Genomic DNA, 27,518 nt, shown 5'->3' on the forward strand with positions numbered 1-27,518 from the left:
TTTCCCTGTTAATACTGAAAAGACGTCTAGCTCTGTGCTATGAAAAAGATAAGTGCTTTGAGTGACATTTCTCATTCCATGTCTATATCAACAGGGAGCATTTCGGAGGCTTTCATGAAAAAAGAAACTCAGCATTTAGGAAAAACAAATTAAAAAAAGAGGGACAAACACATCTTTACTTTCTTGCGGTCCTCCACTTACATATGTAGGAGCAGGTTATTTTTTGTTAAGTTACATGCTTTCAATCTCATGAGAAAAATACATGCACTTAAGGTGTTAGGGAAAGTGCTTAGATGCAGATGTGTTTGTTGAAGTTTTTCACCATATACTATGTGAACAGGTCCATCACTATTGCTAACAAAATATAGGCTGGACAGTAAATGCTACATTGTAAGATTCATTGTAGCCTTTGATCCTGAGGACATCAAAGGCTGCAACAGGGAGTTATTTTTTTACATACGGATGTGTGATAAGGAAAATGAAGAAAATGTTCCTTGATCCTCGGTATCTCAGTCCTGCACCCAAGCACTGATCTGAAATCGCTTCCCTCTTTTTTACATACTGATTGATGTTAGACTAAAGTCTGGGTAAGCTGTTGCTGGATTGGCTGTTGGGGGAGGCAGAAATTAATGAGTGGCTGTGAAGTTATGAGTGGTCAGAGTGGCAGGTGGCTAACTGAATAACATACACACGCACCATCCGCCGCAACTCTCTGTAGATGGCTGAGTCACTGGCGGAAAGCCAAGACCACTGCTGACCTTTGGTCTGCAAACAGCCCGCACCTGTTTGGGGAGGTGCACGACTGACACCATTTCACACCTGTCATTTCTGTCCTAGTTCTGGCAATCAGGGCTCAAGCACATGATGGAATTCCCCAGAATCAAAGAGCAAGAAATATTTCACTGAAATGATGAATTGCTGGTAAACTGTATCATTTCTGAATGATTTCCTAAACATACATACTGATTTAACTAATATATATCAAAGAGAGCCCTAGCTTATGTGGTTAGGACTCCTTTAGACGCCTCCCAAATCCTGTAAGATGACACTGAAACAACCTTATACTCCTTCTCCACCACTGCCTCTCTATTCCAGAGTCTTCCACGTGTCTGTCCAGCTGTCTGTCATAGTGTCGTTTCACTATCCTACCCATTCTTACTACTGTCAGTATTACTTGACGCTATATTCTGGAACAGTTAATTTAGTTTGGCTGCTGCACAATTCGTTTCTACAGCATAACTCAGTCCCCCGGTGGGCAACAATGATATTGCGAACTTGTAAATGCCCACTGGTTTTGTTTACAACAACGTACTATTCTCAGTAAATCTGGGTTTGTCTAAATCAGAATATTGCCAAGGTGCAACATTTAAGTTCAGGTCAATGAGACTGAACTTGTGTAGATCTGAAGCACTCCTGACGAAGGAGCACCATTCCTGATGCAGACTGTATACAGCTGTGAAGAAGGAGCACTAGCGCCCTCTATTGATGTGAAAGCCACAATTCTGGCTGAAGAACACAAAACAACTGTTTCCATCACCTGCCAGGCATACCTACTCAATATCATCAGCTGAGACTGAATGGTTCAGTGGATATACTCCATTATTATTTATAACTCCTATATACAATTATAGTTCTGTGATCACATGCACACAATCACATCTGGTATGCACGCTCTTACTTGGAGTGATACGCTGGCAGGGAAGCTGACGCAATAGCACAACCCTTCCCAACTTTCCTTTGTATGACCCCATTGCAACTCTAAATGCACTTCGTCATGCATAACTCAAAGGATCTAATTTGTATGAATGTCACTAGCATTACACACGTCAATAGCATTACACATTAAGTGAGCAGTTTAAAAGTGGTACCCTTAACTCAATCATGCCTTCACCACAAAAGGATATGAGCTGTGCTCAGATAATAACAGAAGGGAACATATAAAACAAAAAAGGCAGCACTCTGTTAGTTACTTTTAACATATTTTATATATGCATATACAGTTTAGTTTAAAAAACAATACTGGGATTGCAACAGAAAACCTCTCTCCTGTACCTAAACAGGGGAAATATAAAAATAATAAACAAAAACATAACCAGACAGTACATCTCACACAATGATGTCTCAGCTTTGTACATGACACAAAAAATATCGTCTGCCATTTACAACTCAGTTATTTTACTATATACACATATCACAAAGCGGTGCAAAAATATTTTTGCTTTGCCATTGCTTTCTACAGTCCGATGATGTACATAAAATACATCCATAACACTCACTTTTAAATAAAAAATGACTCTTGGCAGAGTTATGATATATATACACAACTATCAGATACAGTACTGCACAAGTGCATGTAACCTAATGTGCAGCAATGAATAGCTAAACTTTGAAAGCACAGCCTACGCACCAGTTGGCAGCTGGTATTTGTGGTTAAAATGTAAAATTGAATCTGATTAATATGCCTGCAGTATTTTGTGCATTATAATCAAGCAAAACTCAATACAGCTAAAAGACTCTACTTGAACTGTTCAGTACATGGTTTTTATTAGCACTGAAAAGAAGAGTGAATTTATTTGCCAGTGTAAATAATTAAATATGCTGCGTTAATATATTATGTGGTTAATACACAATGCAAGGTGAAGGTGGCTCTCCTTTTGTCAACAAGGACAGTTTTGCCACTGGCACAATAATGTGTGTTATAGTTATGCTGAAAAGTTTCTGATTCCGCTTCTGCTTAAATGTTCAGGCTACACCTTCCTTACAGTTTCTGCTGATTCACCCATGTAAGCTTGAAATCCTCTTTGAGTTCATTCCCCTGCGGGAACAAATATCCCCATCCCCATTCACCATTCACACAATGGCTTTGGTATGTATACATATAGCACTTTTAAACAGACCTTTAAAAAAGTCAGTACAAAAGACCCTCCTTCATGAAGAGAAAAGATTGGAAGGGTCTGATGCCGTTATTGTTGCGGCGGAGCGGAGTTTGGCCGCGCCCGCTCACACGTGTTTGCCCGTGAGGAAGAAGAGGGGCCGGTCCTCCTTGGCATTGGCGGTCTGGAACTCGTCGCGGAGGCGGAGCCTCCACTCGTCCTCCAGCTCCAGCCGCACCACCGTCTGGCGCAGCGAGCTTCGGTCCGGGCAGATCACGCACAGCGTAGCACCTGCATATGGGTCAGACCGCACAGCACCTTCACCAACCTGTCCGTCATAGAGCGTGGCCACACCCACAAAATACACGTAGCTATATGGGTGTATGTGTGTGTAAGCTCAATTTGTCAAGAAACAAGACATGTTTAAAATTCAAAATAAGGGTTACTTGTTTAAAAACATCAGTTCTCTGCCTTGTTATAAAGTATCAAGTTGTCATAAGATAAGATTTTCTTGAACACAGTTGAATTTCTATGCTGTAGGAGACACTGCAAGTGACAGGACACATGCAGACAACTGATACATGATATAAGATTAATGTATAATTGGTGTAGTGTGCTCTCTGATTTGAAATGATAATGATATATTCTTTTATAATCTGGATGTGGTGTTGGACCACATACTGATGTATCATGAGGTGCAGGCGGGACGGAAGCTGCTTACCTTTGAGGAAGTGGAACTTCTTGAGGAAGCCGGCGGTGACGAAGGAGTCGCAGAAGTAGAGCAGGAGGCCACTGAAGAGCAGCTCGGCCGTGCTGATGTTGATGGAGTGAGGCCTGGAGCTGACGTAGCACACCACCACCTGCGCCACACACACACACACACACACACGCACCATTACCATAGAATATGTGACATCTTGTGAAGAAATAACATGCAATAATCAAAAAAGGTACTTCACTCATATATAAAATGTTGTAAAATATATTAACCAGTATACACACAATTGTATGTTAAACACTGTCAATAACAGATACAATTAGTTTTTTTGACATATATTTCAAATCTATTTATTATATTTATTTTTATGCTACATAACACACTGAGATGCCATTTCTTCTTAAGTGAGACTGTCTCTAATGTACCTGTGCCTAACAAGCTATAAGCAGGGGGGAGAAGTGCCCTGTTCTGAACAAGGAAATACCGAGTTGCACATCACTGACTGTCTTCTACTTGGACGATACTGCTAATCTAAGGAGCTAGCATTCTCTCAGCGGTGATTCTGTCCTTTTGGACAGCGGCAGTTCTGCACAGAGCTCCTCCGGGGGCGGCGCCGTACCTCCGGGCCCAGGTTGAGGTAGCAGTCGACGGACAGCACCGGGTGGCTGAAGTTGCGGGAGCCCAGGGGGAACAGGTGCTGGCTGCTGTGCTGCAGGTACTTCTCCAGCAGCAGCTGCGCCGGCGCGGCCAGGAAGGGGTGCTTGCTGTCTGGGGCGCAGACGTACTGGGACGGCGGGACTGTGGTGGGCACGTCCGTCGCCTGGAGCCATGGGAGACGCTACGGTCAGCACACCGATCGCTACCACAGCTCCTGACCGCTTCTTCCACTCATACCGTGAAATGGACCATTTACTATTACAGATCATTTAAAATGATGTGTGCCATGCTTAAGTAATGTCATTTAGCAGCACATACATTAGTACCCATGTAACATAGTTGCAAAGGTATGTTAAAAGTACTTTTTACCTATACTCAGACAACAGCAGCAAGGTCTAAATCCTTAAACTAGTAACTGCATGGATATAATAAAACATACATTAAAAAGAACTGTACTTATGGTTTTAATAATCCTGAAATCCAAAGAGAACACCCTCTTCCCCCCCCCGCTGTAATTAATAAGCTCTAGTGCCCATGGGATGAGGGGACCTTGTGAAATGTTAACGTGATCAGCACTGTGAAAATGAGTGCGTCCTGCTTAAGCTGGCTCTGGCTTTGAAGGGCATGCGTTTGAAGGGGCTGTGGGAGGCGCCGGCGGGGGGAACGCAGGGGGGCTCCTGACCTTGGTCTTGATGATGAAGGTGCGGTGTCCCCCGATGGCGATCTGCTTCTTCATCACGCTGAAGTTGTTGAAGCGGCAGATGAGCAGCCCGGAGCTGTGGACCCGCAGGTTGAAGTCCACATCGTCACATGTGAACCTGACCCAGGACCAGCAAGGAATACAATAGAAATTACTAAACTTCATTTTTGTAGTAATAATAATAGACAGAATTCATCACATATGTTTTTTTTATCATATGCTTTAGCAAGTACTTTTACCCCGGGTTACTGACAGTACAACACATGCATTAATAAAAAGTTATGTATCGTATCATATCAAATGCAACACAACATGTAGTATATACAATAATAAACAATGGAAGACAAATATCTCAGAATTCATCAAAAAATATTATGAATTATGAAAACACATGGTTATGTGTTTATAAAGACAGAGGGTAGATGACTGAAAGTGTAAATGCCTGGGTAAATTCAATCAAATAAACACTTTAAAAAACATCATTTGTGGCCCGTCGTTACTGGCACAATATGGCCACATTTGTCTTTCCCCACCGACTAACAGGCAATGAAGCTTTGAGACGTACAATCATAGAGCCCTTAGCTCACCTGTTCTGGTTGTACTGGACGTTCTGGGTGAGGTCCACATTGAGCAGGAGGAAGTCATGCAGGTGTCCTCGGGAGAAGGGCTCCCAGTTCTGGCCCCGCCGGCCACCCCGGCTCGACCACTTCCTGAGCCCGCACAGGCCGTACTGCGTCACGTCCGGGGACGACTCCATGTGCTGAAGCACCTGCTTCAGAGACACGTTCCTCTCCACCGTCGCAGTGCCACCACTGGTCAGGAGGACCACGGCAGAAGGACCAGAAGTCAGGAGGACAGTTAGTACTTTCAAATTTTTTAACAGGCGGAACTCTAACCATACTTCCACTCAGGCTAGGCAATATTTTCAGAACATACATTTAAGTAATATCAGCATGTATGTATATATAAACTTATATTCTCATTAATCCATATGTAGTTAACTTCAGGCAAATGCAATATCTGAGGGAAATAGTAACTTCAGATTTCTTGCCCTTTTTTGCTTATCATTTTTTGTTCTGACTTAATTGTTAAAATAAAGCTCACTGAGAATTCAGTAACAAATATGAGTCAAAGCCTGAATAGACTTTCTATTTGATTTTGTTCATCCAATTCACTTTTTAAATTAAAACTAACATAAGATGTTGCTATATAAAGACTAAAAACCATTAGCTATTCCTAAATATGGCTTCAAGCTTGCACTCAAACTGCTTCAAATAGGAGAAGTACCCATCCAACAGGACAATATGTGAAATATGAATTGAATTGATGAATTGGACATGCAGCTATGATGTGTTTTTGGACATGCAAATCTAATTAAAACCTAGTGCGTTAAAACAAAAGAAACCAGATAAATATTTGTTCACAAAAAATCCTGGTGCATGTTGCAGGTGTGCAGCACAGTATTAATATGCTAAGTACACCACACTAAATCCCACCAGGATAAAACAGCTGCCTTATTATACTGATTAAAAAAAAAAAAAAAAAAAAAAAAAAAACTTCACTATCCACAGTACAATATGTGATGTATGGGCTTTCACTTTTCATAGTATGCTGTACAATCAATATAGTTAGCTGTATTAGAGCTGTAAAATTATAAACCACGTTGATTGTTCAATTTTACCACTGTCTGCCTGGTCAAGAGGCACATTAAAAATGGCTCTGGAGTGCGGAGGGGGAGAGCGTCACCTCTGGGTGTCCACGTCCACCGAGTTCCACATGACACAGGAGTCCTCGGCCAGGATGATGAAGGGCCACACGTCCTGCGGCTGGCTGCCCTGCTCCACCCGCCGGCTGCGCTCCAGCTCCAGGTTGTGGTAGGACAGCTCTTTGATCAGGAAGTGGGCCGCACCTGTAAAGGTGGGGGGGTCACACAGAAAGGTCAGAGGTCACGGCAGGGTGCGGGAGGGCTCAAAGCTGAGTGCTGCTGCTGAATGCTGACACCTTCAAAAAAAAATTAATTGGCTGGGCAGAAACTGGAGGAAGATAATTCTGTGGGAGGTGAACATTCTCCAGAATGGCATCCCCGTCAAAAAGAATAATTTGGGATGTACGTCTTGACATTTTAACATCAGCAAATAAATCCCTGGAAAATACAGCTACTTTTTCACGGCCCTGATTCAGGACCATTTTTGTACATTACTCTATCATCACTGCACAAAGTAGCCCCTACCACACAAAAGCACCACAGAATGTGTACAGAAAAATACAGCTGCGTACCTATGCCGGCTCCATTGAAGATAGTGGGCAGCACCAGCATGATGTGGTTGGGCCAGTACTTCTTGTAGACGGCCATCTCGTACTCCTTGATAACCAATATGTGGAGGTGTGCGGCGCCGTCCATGGCGTGGTAGAGGTTGAACAGGCCGTGTTCGTGACGCCCTGTCGTCGGGGTGAAGATGGGGCTCTTGATGCAGTCAGGGTTCTGTGGGATGGTGGGATGGGGGGGAGTAGAAGGGACTGTTAAATCCTACGCAGACTGGAGATCAAGCCATTTGTACTGTGGCAAAGCTTCGTAAGGGTCGTACCCCCTCGGAGCACAGGGGCAGCCGCATGCTCTCCAGCTGACCCCCGGGATGGCTGAAGGAGAAGTACTGCTCCTTGGACTTGGGGATGATGAAGTAGAGCTGGATCTCGCGGCCCAGCAGCAGGTGGGTGAAGGTGAAGGCGTGGAGCGTGGACTCGTACAGCTGGGGAGGGAGACACAGCACAGCACCTATATTTAGCTGGAGCTCACAAAACACAGCACTGAAATTCAGCTGGAGCTCACCAAACGCGGCACCTAAATTCAACTGGAACTCACCAAACAAGGCACCTAAATTTAACTGGAGCTCACAAAGCAGGGCACCTAAATTCAACTGGAGCTCACCAAACAGGGCACCTAAATTCAACTGGAGCTCACCAAACACGGTACCTAAATTCAACTGGAGCTCACCAAACACGACACTTAAGTTCAACTGGAGCTCACCAAACACAGCATTGAAATTCAGCTGGAGCTCACCAAACACAGGACTGAAATTCAGCTGGAGCTCACCAAACACAGGACTGAAATTCAGCTGGAGCTCACCAAACACAGGACTGAAATTCAGCTGGAGCTCACCAAACACAGGACTGAAATTCAGCTGGAGCTCACCAAACACAACACTGAAATTCAGCTGTCACTCATCATTACACTATACTACATTGGCATATGCTCTTAATCAGTGCGGCTTAAATGATAAAATTTTTCATGTTATCATTTGTGCATTTATGTGCATGTGTGTTGTGCGTGCGTGCATGCGTGCGTGTATCTCACCTGGTATCTAGGGTTGAAGCCCATGTACTGGTGGCACTGCTCGCAGTGGTGGTAGGTGTTGTATGCTGCGTATTTGGAGAGCTTTATCCTGGTGGTGCGTCGCCGCAGGTAAACATCGTCCCGCTGCCTGGAGCTTCCTGCACACAGGGACAGCGGATAAGAGATGTGCAGTGGGGGTCTCTCTGGGGTCTAATCACACCTGTGTGCCACTCAGCTCAGGCCTGCTAAAAACAGGCTCATTCATAATTCACCATTCATAATTAAACCCAGCAATGCAAAGGGCATCAGGGCCCATGAAAATGCTTACTTCCTGCTGAAATCGAGTCTGCATTTTACACACACGTAATGCTTTTTGGTTAACACATTTATCCATGCTGGTCTTCATTCATCACTTTTCACAAAATGTTTTCGCATTGAGACAGACCTTAATTGCCTTATTCCTATATTATCAAAGACTTGTTTTGAACAAGTTTGAAGTTTTGAACACAGTTGAACTCAGGTGATCTCAATTGCTAACCTTCCTGCCTCTGAGTGAGCTCTGGTGAATATACAGGGCTGATGTCCTCGTGTTTGGGGTCATGGACCATGTAGTCAAACGGCATGGTTCTGAACACCTCTGTGTTTGGCCACAGTGCGTCCATCTGGTGATACTGCACCGAGTCCATCTGCATGCCTGTTGAAATGAACAAGCAAACACACAAACACATCGTACTCAAAGCAAGATGACTCATTCCGATTAACCGAAAGACCTGGTAGATAATATACATTTGCTATAAATGTGTATAAAATGGAAAACAACAGACTAAACAAATGAGATTCAGTGCACCAGTAACTTACTTAAGTTTATCTCCTCTTCATCGTAGACATCAACCTCCATCAGGCGAATTAGCATCCGTGATAGAATCCCTAGGAACTGTAGGTAAGCCCCTGTCTTCCCGACCTGCAGGTGAAAAAACACTGTTAGAAATGCATGCATTATGTGGTATTATGGAGTTGTGTTTAAGCCCGGAGATGTTTTTGGGGGTGTACCTGTGGGGGCCCACTGAGCAGCAGCCGGCGGGGGTGGAAGTTGTTGGCGCGGCCCGCCGCGCGGTTGGCGCTGTCCATGTGGCGTGGCCCGGGCACAGTCCACTGGCGGTAGTAGAGCGACTGCTCGGTGCAGGTCATGATCTTGCTGAGCAGCGGGCGGAAGGAGCTGGCCCACTCCACGTCGGCGTGCGGCAGGAAGGAGGCCGACTTGGGCAGCCCGCCGCCGTCATCTGAGGCCAGGACGTCGTACACCGCCTTGGGCAGGAAGACCACGGGCGGCCGGTTAACACCGCGGGCCCAGGGGCAGGGCTGCTGGCCTGCGTGGGACGCCGCCGACGTCCGGGTGGAGGAGGAGCCGGGTGAGGTGGACTTGGACAGCCGGCGGTGGCTCTGGGGGGGGTCAGAGGGGTCCTCTCCGTCCCTGCCGGATGCTCTACGGTCCTGGGGCGGGCAGCACCTGTCCGGGTCTGGGACGCTAGTGTCCGGTTGGGGGGCGTGGGCAGGGGGTGCAGGGGGACTAGTCTGGTCACAGCTCACTGCTGGGTGCACAGGAGAGAGTGTAGTAGAAATATGTGTAGTATTTATTTTTGTATTTTAATATTTTTCAGGGGTTTCAAAAAAAAGTGTTTGAAAAAAGTTTTCCCAGACTGGCTCATGGGTTTTTTGTTTTTTTGAGTCCCTCTAGAATGTCCCTGAACAGCACTTTGAAACAACCTTGGTTGTAAAATGTGTTATACTAAATGCATTTTGTTCTTGTTATTTCTGTATTTATGTATTTATGTTTATCAAGGTCATCCAGGAGTTCAGCCCATGCTAATAACGCTAACATAGGTCTAATGGAGTTTGTCAGTTCTCTTGTCTTACCTGAGGTTTTGGAGGACAGAGAGGAAGCAGCTGACTCATGGGAGAAAGACCTCTGTCGCTGTGTGGGGCTCCTCTTCACTGGACCAGGTGCTGTAAGGAAACACAAAATGTGATTTGACGAGATTGTTTTCACTTTAATTCATGATTTGCGAAGATCATTTTCACTTGCTGACAGTGAGTTAGGAATTAGGGCAGCAGTGTTGCATAGTGGTTAAGGAGCAGGACCCATAACCAAAAAAGTTCATCGTTGGTTCGATTCCCTGCTGGGGCACTGCTGCTGTACCCTTGGGCAAGGTGCTTAACCTACAATTGCCTCAGTTTCTCTACAGTTGCCCTCAGCTCCCAGTCTGAAAGTGAAGTATGGGGTTTCCCTGTCCTGTGAGCAGGGGCAGGTACTCACTGTCCACCACCACCTCCTCCTCCTCGTTGTCAGTTCCGCTGAGCTTCTCAGGGTCGCTCTCAGACAGGTCGCTGACCGCCGCCCGGTTCCCCCCTGGCTCCACCCTCACCAGGTACGCTGCCAGCCCCAGCTCTTGCTCCAGGGCGGTCCGCAGGTAGTGGGAGGAGCCAATCAGGCGCAGGTCACAGTACTTCAGAGACCTGGCAGGAGGGGCAATAAAATTTCTGAGTAAATCACTGGAGAAGGCAGGTTTTATCAAACACTAAATGGAATATTGCAAGACTGGATCAAGGTATCTGCTTCCTGACAGAGCTCATATTTGTGAAGTGAGACTTTAAAGTGAATGTGAAGTAATATTTTGTACTGTGAAACTTCATTTAAAATATTTCAAATGCACATTTCAAAATGTCAAATGCACATGTCTGTTTCCTGTGACTGGGCACAACTCTGGTTACATAAAGAGAACTGCATTACTCAGTGCACTGACTGCAGGAGTTTTTGGATCAGAACTAGGCTGACCTGGGCAGCGACTCCCCTCGCGGGTCCATGCCAGTGAATATCAGGATACAGGGCAGAGCCTCCAGTTCCAGGTAGGTTCGAGGAGTCCAGTCTGAGTCCTGGATCTTTAGCCACATCTGGAGGAGAAGAACAATAGGATCAATGCTCTAAACTGGGAGGACACCCAGTCACAAAATTAAAGCTAAATTAAAAGCATTCAAAGAAAACATATAATGTATTTTCCTAATGCAAAGGCATGCCCATATATTTCACACCCCTAATGAAGTGATTGAATAATAATACATGGAATTAATATTACAAAATCTATCATGTTGTTTAGAAAAAAATATGACCATAGTTATCCTTACACAACCTCTTTCAGGCTAATTCTGGAATAAATTATCTTTACATAATTTGAGCTACCGCACCAAATGGGTGTGTTATAGTGGTAAATGACTGCAGATAACAGTTAATTTTGTCTTAACTACAAATGAACAGGAACCAAAAATACATATATTTATATATAGTTACAACAAATTCACTTTTGAGATCATAAATTCAACAAACAAACAAAGAGAAAATCAGAGATGAACTCTCAGGCACCTTGAGCTGGCGGAGGAAGGGCTCGCTGACGGACAGGGCGGAGCTGGGGTCGCCCAGGACGATCTCGAACAGGTCCTGCAGGCCCACGCTCTCGCGCGCCTGCCGCAGCCGCTGGTAGGCCACCGAGGCCAGGGGGAGGGAGGGCACCCGCAGCAGCACCATGTGGCCGTGCCGGCCGGGGCAGCGGCGGGCCGAGCGCACCAGGCCCCGCACGATCTCCAGCGTCTCGGCCGACGTGTGCTTCTGCAGCTGGGCGCGGCCCGACACCACCATCAGCGCCAGCGTGTAGTGCCGGATCAGGACGTGCGTCCGGATCACGGCGCTGTGCAGCTTGGGAAACCTGGGGGGAGGGGCAGCGAGACAGGAGGGGGCGTCAAAGTTCGGACGTTCTGAATGAGCGAATGTAGGCGTTCACATAACACCACTGTAATGCCCTGAGGGTAACTCCATGTATCTGTTAAAGCATTTACCTACTGCACAAATGTCATACAGGTAAGAGTTGGTGTTGGTGTTGGATTGCTGGTTAAAATATGGGTCTTTGAAGAAATGAAACCCAGAAAACTGTTTTTTGGGCGTCCAAAGAATTTTCATTGCACATTACAAGGGCCCTTCGCCTTCTGTTAATTTTCCAATATGTACAGATTTTCACAATAAAAATGTCAACGTTCAAGCTCAGGTCTGATATGTATGTTAAATGATAATGATAAGGTAAACTAGTGAAAACATTCAGAGGACTGCCCTTGATGTGTTGTGTCTGACGGATGTATTGTGTGGGCCACAGGCATGAAGTGGCAGTCACCTTTCCCCCAGAGCGGAGGCCATGTTCTCGAAGGAGCTGTCGTATCGGAGGAGGGCCTGTCCACCCGAGCGCGTCGAATCCAAAAACTCGGACACCCCAAAGTACTTGGTCTTCTCATGGTACAGATCCAAGTCCTGACCATGAGAGGACAGACAGTCACAAAAACTGTTACACAAAGTCACACAAAGACAATCAAAGCCACAGAATCCCTATCAAACAGACAGTGAGATGACATTGACGGCTGGCAGCTCACGTTGTTGAAGGCGGAGGGCCAGTGGACCTCGTTGTAGGGGCTGATTCGGGTGTACTGCGTCTGCAGGGTGAAGGGGAACGAGGTGACGTGGAGGGTCAGGATGTTGGGGGCATCCCAAACTTCAGGGCAGTTCAGCAGGGAGTCCACCAGCCCCGAGCAGGAGTCGTCCCCACAGAACGTTCCGCTGGACCTTGCAGAGAGCCAATGGTGACATCATTCAGAATGCCCAAACATAGTAGACACGACAGACTGAGGTAATATTTTAAATATAAACTGGCAGAATATTTCTGTTACACTTTCACACCATTCTGTGTGATGCCTCTGAATACAATAAACTTTGACAGCTACAAATAGTTTTGAAAATGTACCGCATTTTTTAAAAACTAAAGACAGTGTAATATCAGCCTGATATTTGTATGGTAACAACATGAAGGTATTATCATGTCTTGAATAGGAAATAAACAGTAGCTGTTCTCCTTTTCCTATTCGTAGTAAATTTTAATTTCTTATCAAGGTAAATTCTTGGCAAAATAGCTTCCCAGCCTTCCCCCTGCTTACTTGTTAATGTCCCAGTGGGCGTGGTCATGGACCAGGATGAAGAGAGTGTAGGGGTTCCTCTTTGCGTTCTGGATGAAGCTGTTGATTTTGGCTGGGGCTTCTGGGTCCAGCTTCACCACATACTGCTCTGCTTCCTTCTGAGACAGGCATTCCTCATCCAGGCAGAGCTCCCGCAAGATACCTGCAGCACAGCACCAGCAGAGATCAGTGCATGAGCTCAGCCCACACACCAGGGGGTGCTATAGCACTGATTCACCTGAAAGCTATGGCTGGCCTTATAATGTGGTTGGTCTGTAACACTGCATGAGCAACTGAATCCAAAACAGCGGCTGCAGGGAGCTAATGCTGTTCTTCTTAAGTGATGAAGATTCTTTGCTCTGTGGGTTTTTGCATTTTCACAGTTCACCTGTATACATGAAGTCACAGCGTAACCAAATGCATGTAATGAATGAATGGATGAATGCATGTAAATATCAGACATACAGTGGTACAATAACCGCTTGACCCCAACCATGTGAATCAGTGTGATTGGAAAAGGAGAGTGGAGAGACGGCAGGCCCACCTGAGTTCCACAGGTGCGTGACGATCTGCTGGAAGGTGACCTCGGAGGGCGGGACGAAGATGAGGAACTCCACCTTGTCGAAGGAGCCCAGGTCCAGGTTGTGGGTGCTGGAATCGGCGATGGCGCACACGTGGGACAGCAGCTTCCGGGCCACTGCCAGCTGGACGGGCCGCACCTCGTGCCACGCCACCTGAAACTCTGTGAGAGGACGACCCCACACCCGTCAGTCACAGCTGAGTGCGCTTCTGAACACCGTCTCATTTCAACTGTATGCTACTTAGAAACCTTGCACTTATTAACTGTGACATGTTCCTGTCCCGCAGAGCACTACAAGAGACAAAATGACAGATATGTGGCCAGACGGTTAACAAGGATCAGTCTCAAATCAGGTCTTGCTGCTATTCAGATCACTTTTGATGGATCTGGACAGAGAAAAAACTACTACTAAACTTTTTTATGGCTTCATATCTACACTTTATTTGATGTACGTCAGGAGGGTGAAAATTGTATCTGGTGTCCTAGCAATCCACAAGGTGAATTCTATCGTTGTTCCCTTTAGCTCAGAGTGTCTTTGGTGGAATAGAATGCCAGCAGGTGAATGAGTCTCACCTGTGCATGTGGCTTTGGAGGTGTCCTCTGTGGACTCTGGACTGCTGGACAGCGACAAATGAGCGTTCTTTTCCGGATCAGATTTCTCCAGCAAAGTGTCCACATCACCATCTGCCAAAGCAAAGTAGTTTTATTTCTCAAAAAGCCTTACACACCCACCTCTTTTCCTGCCTGTGGGTCTTCGCTAGTCTTACCTGGGCCCAGAGTGCGAAGGACAGCCTTCAGCTCTCCTTCCTTTCCTGCGGCCAGCTCATTAATGATCTCCTTCATGCTGTCACTGGGGGTGAGCATGCTCTCAGCCAAAGCCCGTGCCTGGCGCCACCCTGTGGTACAACAGTAGAACAACACAGCAGCAAACACTGGGTTACTGAGCTCAGTCAGGCGCTAAGATACTAATGAGTCTCATTTGCAACTTACAAACTGCTCACACGATGAAGGCCAAGAGAAAAAATTCCCTCAACAATGTCTGTGGGTTGCAACGATTTCATGTTGCACTGAACGTTACTGGGCAAATACTTTAAGTATCTAGCATACACACGCACACACACACACACACACACACACCCACCTGTCACCACCACGCAGGACTCTGTGGCCCGCCCCTTGGACGTGCAGATGATGACCACGTAGTTGGTGTGGGCCAGCTCTCTGTCCATCATCCGGCGGAACGCCTCAGTCAGCCCCTCGGCCAGCGAGCCGGGCGTGTCCAGCACCAGCACGCTGTCCCCGCAGGAGCTGGTGGCCAGCTTCGCCAGCCAGGGCAGCTGGGTGGCGCTGACGGGCTGGGCGGGTCCGGGAGGCTGGGTGGGCAGCGGGTGGGCCGGGGTCTGCTGGTACTGCCTGATCTCCATCAGGTGCGACTCGCGCCAGGAGCGCATGAAGATCTGCTCCAGGTCTTGAATCAGCGGGACCTGGTCAGGGGCTGGAGCGGAGCAGACGAAGCGACCAATCAAATGTCCGTCCTGAGGTCAGCTGACAGTGCAACCAATGTGAGGCAGCAGTGTATCATAGCGGTAAGGAGCAGGACTTATAACCAAAAGTTTGCCTGTTTGATTCCCCGCAGGGGCACTGCTGTTGTACTCACGGGCAAGGTACTTAACTGAAAAACAGCCAGCTGTATAAATGTAACAACATCAACATGTAAAAAAAACTGTAACCTATGTACAGTAAGTCACTCTGGATAAGAGCATCTGCTAAATGGCAGATATATAATGTAATGTAATGGAATGAAAAAAAGACAGCAAGTGGACAACTAATTTGCTGTCACTCACCCAGCTGCACCAGGTAGTAGACGGTCAGCAGGATCTGCATCTCGGTGGAGAGGGGCTGGATGGGTGTGGCTCCATGCTGCTCGTACACGCGGGGCAGGGACTGGCAGCTTCTGTAGCAGGACTGCAGCAGGGAGCTCACCATCACCTCACTCACATTCCCACACAGGGGCGGCAGGTCCCCATGGCCTGCAGGGAACCACGCACAAGAGTTATACCTGCAGTTTCATGGACTGTCCACTAGGGGGTGCAAAGCTGTATACTTATAGTTTCCACATAAGACCACAGAGCGTGTTGAATGCAAAGGCAAATTCTCAGTCTGAATGGAAAGAGAATCTCACACAGTTAAAGACTGAGTATAGTTTGTAAAGGTTCTGAGGGGTGCAATTAAATGTAAACAGAATACAGGGTTCCATCATGGTCCATTATGCTTCTAAATATTATTTTAGCTTAAGTTTTAATCTTTAACTCTGTATCTCCCCTATTTCCATAGTTTACAAAATTCATTCCGCATACCCAAAGAGACTGCACAATTTGTATTTTGAATACACATTGTTTGAGTTATGGGAGAACCAAAAGTAATTAAAGAAATTTCACAAAAGTATGACAGACACAGCCCATGCGTCTATTAGTACCTTTGAAAATGACAGGCTGTAGTTTACAGGTGTGCAACAGGTGATCCGGCACTGTGACAGACGCCCCCTGGGGCAGCACGGAGGACCCCTGCGAGATAAATGTTGGGGGCCCATAATCTGCTGGACAAGCAAAAACACATACACTGATTCCCATAGGCAACAAACACACAAATCCATCACATTCAAAAATATACAACAGAAATGCAAAAGCAGTACACACACAAACCTCAAACCTTGCCTAAATCTAGATTAAATCCTTCTTCTGGTTTGAAATGTGCTCCATTATCATTTCTCATCTGAGTTATAATGAATTTAAACAATAAACAGTTTAAACAGTTTGAAGATAAATAGACTTTTCATTTGATGAGCTTCAGATACCAACAGGCTTGCTATTAATTTTTCCCCACAAGCGTCAACTGCATTTTCATTAAAAATTTTAATTTGAAAAGGTCCTAAACTTGCCCACTTCAGTATGTGAATCTGGAACTTCCAAACATGGATTTGTTTTCCTATCTGTTTTAACTGTCTTGTTAGCTAATGTGCTCATACCTGCTTTTGTGTCATTGACTGTGGCGGAGGAGGTGGTCTTATTAGAGGACTCTGTGGCCGCTGCAGAGTCCGACGACCAGCTCTTGTGTCTCTTCTTGGGGGGTCCTGAGTTTACTATGGTGCCTACAGAGTAATGCATTTTACTTCAATACGCCATTTCAAATAATATGGCATCTTATGCATGCAAATATATATACACATACGTACACATACCCATATCTACATATGCTGGTCTTGAACAAACCTAACATGGGAAATGCACTAAAAACACTTGGTAATGCATTAACTACAATATCCTAAAGTAATCTGTATACATTACAAAACCCTGTTCTTATGCAACAGGAGGTAAGGGGAAAAAAAGTTAAAGTGCAGATGACAATTAGAAGCTAAAGCGTTTCAGGAAGGAAGTCTCTAATTCTGCAGTGACACAGAGGGGGCCCTTACAGCTGCGCTTTATTGATGCAGCGGTCTGGGGAGGGAAAGAAAGCCGACGGGAAACCTTTACCCAGCGCTGGATAATGAAAGACGAAAGGCTTTTTTAAAAGAGGGGACAGTAAAAAAACCCAGACAATACTGAGGGCTCTTCCTGAAGCAGTTAAGCAGTTAAAGTGGGACTCGTCTCTTGTAGTGAAGTGTGAAGTCACTCGGGTGGGGGGTGGGAATGGCACCGTGGCGACAGGGCCGTTAAATTAGCTTGGTTTTAATCAACCCCCCAGGGGGTGGGCCGTGGTTATCCTGAGGGTTGAAAAGCAAGGGCAGGCCGAAGTGGGACAGGGGTACCTATGACAGACGTTCTTCCTGGGACATGGGCTGTCTGACTGGATTGGTGCGAGGGAGGATGGGTCACAGAGTAGTCTTTGCCATTGGCCAGGGAGGCTCCTGGTGTATAAGACGGAGCCAATGGTTCTGGGGAGACACCAGCTGCTGGAAACACAGACACACAGTCAGAAAACTTGTCACGCACAAAGAGGTGAATGAAGGGCTTGAGTGTGCTACAGGACCACATTAAGGTTCACCCACTGAGATATGCAACGCGACCACACATTTGAAGTTGAGCTGCAAGCTCATGTTTGTTTTCTCACTGCAGCAATCATGTCATTTGAAAAAAGCGGTCTGTCATACAGCCTGAAGGCTGAGCTGACCTGCACTGTTTCATTCTGCATTACAGGAATGAATGCATGCAGAAGATACATTGGCCGAGATTATACCCAAAGTCGCTAATGCTAAAAATGACATACAAGAACAACTGTGCGAACTAGCTAACCTTGCGAAAAGGCCACCATCAGGTCTAGGTTTGGTCAGGGCCGTGGCTTGAACCTCGGTCCAAAGCAGCATACGCGTACCTGTGTGGTGACCTGTGTGGTGACCTGTGGCTGACGTGGTCTCTGGAGGCAGGGGAGGATCCGAGGTCATGTGACCCACAGAGGTGTTAGAAGCAGTGTGTCTTGCTCTGCTGTCTGTAAACCACAAACACCTTTTGATGAAATCTATTCTCTCTAATTTTCACTCTTTTTTGTTCTTTTATCTCCTTGGTTGTGGTGTTGATGGCCGGAGATTGATGACCACAATCACTGCATTGATTGGTTTACCTCTGAAATATAATAGTACACATATTAACAAGAGGAAGTACAAGGAGAGGAATATAGTTTAGATGAAGACTATAATATAATGAACATCGAAATATGAAACCTTAACATAGTTTGGTTGAGTTTAGAAGCCACAGTCATGTACGCTAGCCAATAGAAGATGAGCATGAGGAGCATGTACTGAGACCAGCATTGCATGCAAGGTACTGTATTTAGTAGCTTACTAATGTAATGTATTGATAGGGCTCTGTAATTTATTAGCCGTGTGAAAACAGATAGTTATAACTGACATTATCCAGCAAACCAGCAGTAATAGCTAATCCAATTAAAATGAAAAATGAAAAATTCAAATGAAAAATGGACAGTACACATCAATAGTTTTACCATCTTCAGCATTGGCTCTTAATAATCCACTGTGTTTCTACTCCAGATAACTGTATATTTAGTTTGCAGTGCATGTTATACTGTAAAAAATTATCTATGGCTTGCATATTCATGGCTGTTAATACAACTAACTAGGTGATGATGAGTTTTGTTGAGTGTGAGCACCCCAGATGTATAATTGCCCCAGATACACACTGCCTACATCAATGCAAGCAGAAGAACAAAGCTTGTTAAGTCACACAGTTTTTGATCTCCAATACCTTCCCCTGCCTGTCAAAATCACTTCCTGATAAGGAGCACTCAATCTTAAGGAATGCCTAGGCCCGTGTAACTTCAAACAATTTTAGGAGGAGTAAGTTCACTATTAGTGACCACCAGTGGCTTCAGGCTACACTTGAGCAATCTCAGGTTTGTTTCTATGGCCTCTGTCTCGACCTCTGGCCCAGACCAGGTGTGAACGGAGGCCTTCCCTAGAGGCTGAATACAGGCCAACCCACAGTTGACCTGTAATCATCACAGTTCCAGCTCTTGCGGCAAGTCCCACCAGTCATTACCAAAAGACGTTCTTCAAAATTTTGTTATGGGAGTAAATTTAGTGCCTTATACTTTCATATTTCTGATTGACATGATTACTACACTTACAGTCACAAGCAAGCATATTTATCTACTAGCTAGAGAATTCTGATTGGCTGGACATCTGACATTTACGAGCACTTGAACCTACAGGTTTCTATTTAAATAAAAAACAACAACCTTACAATGCCACTCTTGCTTTAGCTTTCAAACAGTCTAAAATTAGCACATGCAACTTGACAGCACACTGCACTGCTAATTATGAAATATACTTTTTATTTCTCCCACAGAAACAGTGAGTCATTTTGAAGGGTATGCTATTTTCATAAAATACTGGCAGATGAAAAAAAATAGGTTGACGAAGTCCTGCACTTGGAAAACATTTAAATCACTCTGGACTATCATCATGTGAGAGCGTAGAGCATAAAAATGAACAGAAACATTTTCATTCTCACATTTAGCATTTTATCTAGTGTTCACCTTGTTTTTAATCTACACTGCTTTGTATTACCAATTCTTTTTCTTTATGAGCTTACTTTATAATTATTACTCAATTGTGTCTGTTCCTTTACTTATTTTCTTATCTGCATTTATGTGAAGCAGTTTGGGCTGCTTACTGTATAAGGTGCTATACAAATTATTCTGTACTCTATCCAAATGAAAGTACGGAAGTAAGTATATCCACAGAAACGTATGTGATAAATGAAACGGTGACAGCCCTTATAATAGGCAAGGCTTTGTTTGTACAGTGGGGGTGTCACTGGCCATTGCTGGTGACACCCCTTTTCCATCAAGGCAACTTGAGGGCTGGTTCGGAGCTGGTGCTTAATCTCGAACCGGTTTTTCGCGTTTCGACAGCCAAAGAACCAGTTCTCGGCCAGGAAAACACTTTGCTGGTCTACGACCAAGAACTGCTTATGTCAGGGGCTGGGGGCAGGATTATCATGACCAACAATACCAACTAAAACTTTGTGACTGCCATTTAAAAACAAAAAACAGAGCGAGTGTAGCATCTAGTCTGCCTAAAAAGAAAAAGAAGAAAAACCAGTTTTATTTCTCAAATGTTTCGCCTTGTTGTCAGCCAGCTATGTATTTCTTAGCTGTTTAGCGAGCTACTAATTTCTCACATCAATGGTACGTTCGTAACATTGATGGCTAGCTAGCTAGTTGTTGGTCAGCTAACATTACCCAAGCAAGCATAGCTACTAATTTCTCGCATCAATGTTACATTCGACATGCTTGCTTGGGTAATGTTAGCTGACCAACAAATAGCTAGCCAGCTACCATAACCTTGGTAACAGTAGCTAATGTTAGTATGTTACTTGCTAACATTGCCATTGACTCACCTACCAATGTCACTTAATATTTGGCTTCACAAAAGGCTAACATTTTATAAAGTGTAGTGGACAAGTTTGTTTTTTAAAGCACTGTTCTCATGTTTTTGTTGTTGTTGTTTGGCGCTAGTGGGAAAGAGGAGACGTATACAGACGTATACAGTGACGTAATGACGTGGCTCTGTGGTGGCTCACTAGCCCGTGGAAAAGCAAACCAGTTCTTAGAAGGTTCGCAAGTTGAAGCAATTAGGAACCGGCACTAGCACCAGCCCAGTACTAGCACCTAGTTTGCGTTGGTGGAAAGGGGGTAGATGAGAGCTCAGCTTTGGTACAGAGAGGCATCCATTACCTCCTCCCTTCCAGCAGATGGGCGGTCCCTTGACCAGCACCCCCTGCGCGTTCCTGTAGAGGTAGTACTGCAAGTGCTTCTGCTTCTTTGGCTGGGTGGTGAGCTTCAGGTTGATGTGGTTGCAGAACTCGGTGAAGTAGCGGAAGCCCTTCTCTCCACAGCCCACGCAGTTCCCTGAGAACCCTGGGAATAGAGTTGAAAGGCTCCTTAGCGACAGGTACAGGATCCTGTGATAACGGAGATCACCACAACCTGGAATTCCTGCGCTTGAAATACAATATAAACCTTCAACTACAGTGTGTTTTACTAAGTCATTTTTTTGTAACATTTCTTCAAGTTTATTGCTCCATTTCAGCGTAGGCTGGCATGTAAACACTCTTATAATGGTCATGCAATGAAATAATCTCTTTCACAGGGTACTCTTTCAAAGAATTGGTTTAATTATCGCAAATTTTGACATGATTTGTACCTATTTGAATAGTTTCCAATCCAGTATTTTACTAAGTAATTGGTGTATGAATGTAAAACTAGCAATAACGGATAAATGTTCCAATGAAATTCTTTAGTTATTCCCTGTGGAAATTCTCTTATGTGATTGTGATTATAAAGTAAAATTCCTACAGTACAATAAACGACAAGTGATTCCATCCAATTCTCTAGACCCCAATGTCTTCATTTTTGGCAACAAAAAGGCATAACACACGGAAATACTCGCACTTACATGACCAAAGTGAAATGACCAATACAAATGCAGCCGCTCCACTGAAACAACTGTTTCAGTGGACCGTGGCATCAAACAGAAGCGTGTAACCCTGCCTGTACGTTCTTCACACCAGTTAGCTTTCATCTCTATCTTTTGGCTCCGCAAATCCTGTAATTACACCCTCCCAGATCCTAATAAGACACAGAGCCATTCATAATGTCAATACTGTAAAGAGCCAAAAAAATTAAACCCTGCCCACCTAGAGCTGCACGCTGGCGCCTGTTCAGAAAACTCCCCGCGGACCCCGTTTCCACAGTCACCGGCTGACATCATGAACGGCAGCTCAGGCGGATAAATAAGCCATAGAACCCAACCCAGCGAATTAGATACCTCCGCATGACAGACGCGGGTCCAGAGAAGTCAGGTCAGGGCGTCCTGACCCAGCTTTATTCCGACACCTGCCAAGCGCGTTCTCGTGACAGCTGCCCCCCCCTCCACAGCCACTCCACCGCAACCTTTCAGAGATTACTTTCCCCCATCAGATCACACCCGCCTACTCCTCTGGAGTAAATGTCAGCTTTGAAAAATTTCCTGCAACACGTCGGGCTTTGTGAATGCTGCCGTCACGGCTGCGACCCTTCGTGGACCTGTGGTACATTCTCAGCTTTTTATGCCTCCTTTTTCCTTTTTTTTAATGGCAGCAAATCAACAGCTGCTAACGACAGATCCATCCGCCTGAAAATGGAGGAGGACCAAGCCTCTCTTCTTCAGCTTGGTTAGGTTGCTCTCTTACTTGTAGCAAAAGGGTTGAAGAACACAGGGAACTGTAAATTTTTTGGTCAATTCAAATGCAACATATCGATCTATGTCACCTTCTTCATAGAGCAAGGCAAGAATTCAACACGTTCGCATTGACAGTCATGACCAGGACTAGAGGAAAAATAGCTAGCCACCCTGTTATCTAAATTACATGTGAGGAAAGGAGGGATGCATTATGGGATTGCAGGGAGCGTGTCAAACACGTGCAGGTGGGCGGGACGGCTGCCCTCACCTAAAAGTGCGTTCCGTCCTCTCTCGTCCGGGAGGAAGGTGCGGTCCACGGCGCACACCAGGATGTGGTCAGGTAGGGCGGGGGACCTGGCACCCACCAGCAGGAACCCGGGTGGGACCTCCACCGTGCCACTGCCGATGGAGGCCAGACGCAGGTCCTTCCCTGCCTGGCAGAACCCTGAGAGAACAGCAGACACTCAGTGCTCTGTAGCTTTTGTCCAGAGAGAGACATTAATTAGCTGTCCTCACATGGTACTGCTTCCTGGAGATCAGTGGCGGCTTGTGAATTTGACATACAAGAACCAAAAATCACCTCTCTTTACAATCAGTCTGCATTTGAATTTATACGTTTCAAAATAAAGATAGAAATTAATTCACTGCATTGTGCTTATGGTCATAAAAGTGAACCCTGAAAGTAGGGCTGGGCGATATTATATTGCGATATATCGAACCGCTATTTTTAGCGCAATAACAGCTATCCCCGGCATGTGGCGTTACGTTTCTTCCCGTATTTTTTTCCCTTTAGTCATACCTGATGCGGGAGCACACCTCCAAAGTTCACTGAAATGCTTCCAGGGCAGAAAAATATCACTTGTATCTATATGTTGGTTAATCTACCTATTAGCTTTGAAAAACACATAGTATATGTTTTCACTCTTTATTGTTGTAGCCATGTGTTTCTATCTAACACATGAAAGCAACATAGTTCTGTTGCTGTGGTATGAACGTTGAATAGATACGAGTGGTGTTTTTTCCCCCGGAAAACTGGAGCACCTCCTCCTGCATCAGGTATGACTACAGGGAAAAAAATACAGGAAGAAAACTAATGCCACATACTGGGGATAGCTGTTATTGTGCTAACAATAGCTATTCGATATCGTGACAGCTATATCGCCCAGCCCCACCTGAAAGAGAAAATCTAGATGTCCCAGAGCCAGGGAGTTCAAGACATTTTTAGTTTAGAACAGAACTGTAACTGTCTCTCTTAAGATAATTTTTGGCAAACAGAAATGCAGCCCGAATTCTGCCTCCAGGGTTAAGGTTAGAGCATTTTTATCACACTCTTCAAAGGAGGATGAGATATCAGGAGCACGGTCTTACCATCCGCAGTGCAGCGGCCTTCTGGGGCTGGCTTCATGTGATATGGCAGAGGTGGGCTATTGGATTCCCCGCCCTCATCCTCTTCCTCCTCCCCTTTTTCAGGTCTTCCAGCTGCAGGGACCCATTACAATAAATTACATTACATTATGGTCATTTAGTAGACACTCTTATCCAGAATGACCTACTTGGGTTACAATTTTTACACGTTATCCATTTATACAGCTGGATAATTACTCAGGCAATTGCGGGTGAGAAACCACCTTGCCCAAGGTACCCAACAGCAGAATGTGCATCACTTGGTCTTACATTGACAGCATCTTCCGTATTCAACATCAAAGACCAAGCATGATCCACAATGCAAACTCAAAGCACAGTATACATTCACAATATAAATGCAAGTGTTCACAGTCTGACATTAGAAGACCAGGCTTTTTCTTGAAGCAGTGTAATACAGTTCTTCCACTGAAATGGATTATGGGAGACAGAATAGGAATACCAGGCTTTGTGATTCACTCTTTTACTCTATTTCCTAGGTTCAGAGTCTAAACATTTAGTCTCTCAAAACCTTAGAAACTTGAAACCGTTAGGTCTTTGACCTTTCAAAACAAATCCATTTATCTGACATCAACATCCAACACTGACACATAAAAGACAGTCTACATCCTGTTCATAGCACACTCCTCAGCAAAATACTTTCTGTATATGTCTGTTAAACATAATGTCAAAGCTTGTGACAAAGTAAAGCTATGCTTGCAATTTCTATGTTTATTACCTGTAAAAAATGCCAGCAAAATATGAACTGATCCGACTGGATTAACACAGACAAATCTGCTCTTTCCAAGAGTGAGATCCTCTCAGTCAGATGATTTTGTGATAGCATATGAGAGATGAGAGATTATCTAATGGCTCATTTGCATATGAGAACAGGTAAAAGCCCAGGCTGATGTTTACACAGGATGTCCTTTCAAGGACAGACACTAAATCTGTGTTGGGAATAGCTCATTAAGGAAACATCAAAACCACCACTGCTACAGAATAAGCAGGCAGGTATGGCTGGCAGAAACATTCACTGAAATCCTCCATACGTACATATAGTCACATATGTAGTAAAATGCAATGCGGTAACATAAAGCGGAATGAGGGTCTATTCCTCACATGAGAGCAATGTAGTCAGTAACCATCCACTGCAACTTACTCCCAGAAAGTGAATGAAATGGCAAAGGCTTCAACACTTTCAACACTTGTCACTCAAACAGAATATTAGGTATTTGTACCAGAAGTAACTCAGTGTCAGTGTAACCTGTGCTCCATGTACTATACGCGTAAAACTGCCTGTTAGTACGCACAACAATTCAAACTAAAGGCACATTAAAAATCAATTCAACTATATAAAAAGCAAGCTGCCTGAAGTATCTGTACAAAATTAACTTTATAGGACTGATGTTCAAGGTACAATAATAATACTACTACTACTAATAATAATAATAATAATAATAATAATGTCACATTTCATAAACCATGGCAACTTAAAATGCATGAGAAAACATAACAGTAGGGGTAAACTGAACCCACACAAAGATGTCCCATGAGAGTGTGACTGGGGCTCCACCAGCAGCATTCCTACCTTCCTGAGAGGGGGGTAGATGCTCAGCCTCCAGGTATAGCTGAGTGAACACAGGTCTCGGGACCACGTTGTTGGAGCGCAGGGACGCCTCGATGGAGCTGTGCAGCACTTCCTCAAAGCGGGTGGTCTTCAGCTGCCCTGCGTACGAGTTCCCCATCTTCCTCAGAAGCACAAAGGAGAGGGCACACACCTCATTACTCCACCGACACAGAGAGACCTCAAACTCCGAGCGTAAGCAGGGAGGCAATCGCAAGAGAACCTCTTCATCTCTCTGCCCGCCTCTCTATGGACACAAGTGAGTGAGAGAGAGAGATAGAGAGAAAGAGGGAGGGAGGGAGGAGACAGGAGAGCAGCAGCCCCCTCCCCACCCTGCTGTGTGTAATGGCAGGAAGTCTCCTGCAGTTGCATTTCACAGAGAAGTAGCAAAGGAGAGCCCCTTTTTTACAGCAGTTATCAGGAACAGGATTCTCTAAAGGCTGGGAATGAGGACAGATAACAGTCATAAAACTGTCTTTTGTGGCTGTCTGGGCCTCTGTCTTCCTGTTCCACCACAGGCTGCTGTGGAAGGCACTGAGAACAGACACATAACGGGACATGCGAGGGACACAGCTGTCTCTAGTTGGGATCAGGTACTTGAATGATTTTTTCAAATAATGCAGATCACATCAGAACCCATGGGTGAGAAAAATAGGCAATTCTTTTGTGAGTTCATAGACTCTTAAGATTATGCTTCCAATATTTTGATGTACAGATACACACACATATATATGTGTGTGTATACACAGACATATATATGTTTATATGTTTGTATTCCATTACATACATACAGTATATTGTATGTAAATATATATTCATTGTACATATGTATGAGTATATATCGTGGCACATTATTACATTTTTATTGGCATTTAGCAGACGCTCTTACCCATAGCGGCTTACATCAGGTACAATGTTATGCATTTATACATCTGGATATTTACTGAGGCAATTTGGAGCTAAGTACCTTACCCAAGGGTACAACAGCAGTGCCCCAACGGGAAATCAAACCGGCAACCTTTTGGCCACAAGGCCTGCTCCTAAACAACTATGCTACACTGCTGCCCCACGAGGCTGAGAAATTGCCATGTCACATGACACCTGTCTGAGGGGACGCACTGTACTTGAATAAAATGCACTGAAATGGACTGCCCCCTCAGCACTGAGACATTCCTCATTTCTCAATGTGTCTGCCCTGGCATGCCCCAGTGACCGGGACACCAGCCTGGTTTTCATTAAAGATGTATTCCATCCTCAAATACACTGCAGTGCATCTCCATAGCACATTTCTGCCTGGTACGTAGAAGAGGTTTGAGTCTACCACACAGCTTCTTTATTTGTTATAAGTATAAAAGTAAGGTTATTGCAGACACCAATGGATATGGTAATGAAATACCTATATTTGAATGACAAGAATGAAATTTTTGATAAACACAAATGGAGTGATTGGAAGTGCCATCTCTCGATTGCTAATTAGGTAGCTACACCCGATGGGATGCCCACCAAAACTTCACCTCAATGTTTCCTTCTTCCTATTATCAAGCCCTGCCCTTGGCCCACTTGTAACCACGGCAGCACTTGCTGGGTTATGGGATGAGTGTTTTTCAGTTGCTGTTCACTTGGAATGACAAAAACTAGAGTGAAAAACCAGGTGCTGCTCTAACTGGGTCTGTGAGCCTGGTTTTGTCATGAGGGTATCAGGTTGTTTCAGCTGAACCACTCCCCAGGAAAACCAGCATAGAATAGAACAGAACAGAACTGACAGAACGACACCCACGACAGCCAACCAACTGTAAAATCCACTGTTAACCGAAACTTCCTGCTGCTTATGGGACCACGCCTCTGGCAAAT

At 45.0% G+C, this 27,518-nt stretch overlaps 1 protein-coding gene across 1 annotated transcript; it reads right to left on the bottom strand.

The window, feature by feature from the left end:
- Positions 1 to 3,000: 3,000 nt before the first annotated feature.
- LOC118792464 (protein GREB1-like) lies at positions 3,001 to 25,788 on the bottom strand. The gene is made up of 31 exons (XM_036550319.1): positions 25,617 to 25,788; positions 24,008 to 24,100; positions 22,908 to 23,084; positions 21,154 to 21,336; positions 18,271 to 18,312; positions 17,708 to 17,851; positions 16,928 to 17,050; positions 16,379 to 16,498; positions 15,747 to 15,932; positions 15,044 to 15,397; positions 14,670 to 14,798; positions 14,476 to 14,586; positions 13,867 to 14,064; positions 13,305 to 13,485; positions 12,747 to 12,930; positions 12,494 to 12,627; positions 11,695 to 12,034; positions 11,113 to 11,228; positions 10,594 to 10,793; positions 9,330 to 9,865; positions 9,138 to 9,240; positions 8,818 to 8,973; positions 8,301 to 8,437; positions 7,534 to 7,695; positions 7,226 to 7,430; positions 6,695 to 6,857; positions 5,536 to 5,760; positions 4,931 to 5,066; positions 4,211 to 4,411; positions 3,595 to 3,733; positions 3,001 to 3,164 (listed from the first exon to the last, which is right to left on the bottom strand). The coding sequence occupies exons 1-31, from the start codon at positions 25,786 to 25,788 to the stop codon at positions 3,001 to 3,003; spliced, it is 5,514 nt and encodes a 1,837-aa protein (XP_036406212.1).
- Positions 25,789 to 27,518: the final 1,730 nt, after the last annotated feature.

This window comes from Megalops cyprinoides, chromosome 17, assembly GCF_013368585.1.
Source record: "Megalops cyprinoides isolate fMegCyp1 chromosome 17, fMegCyp1.pri, whole genome shotgun sequence".
In the NCBI taxonomy this organism is placed as follows: domain Eukaryota; kingdom Metazoa; phylum Chordata; class Actinopteri; order Elopiformes; family Megalopidae; genus Megalops; species Megalops cyprinoides.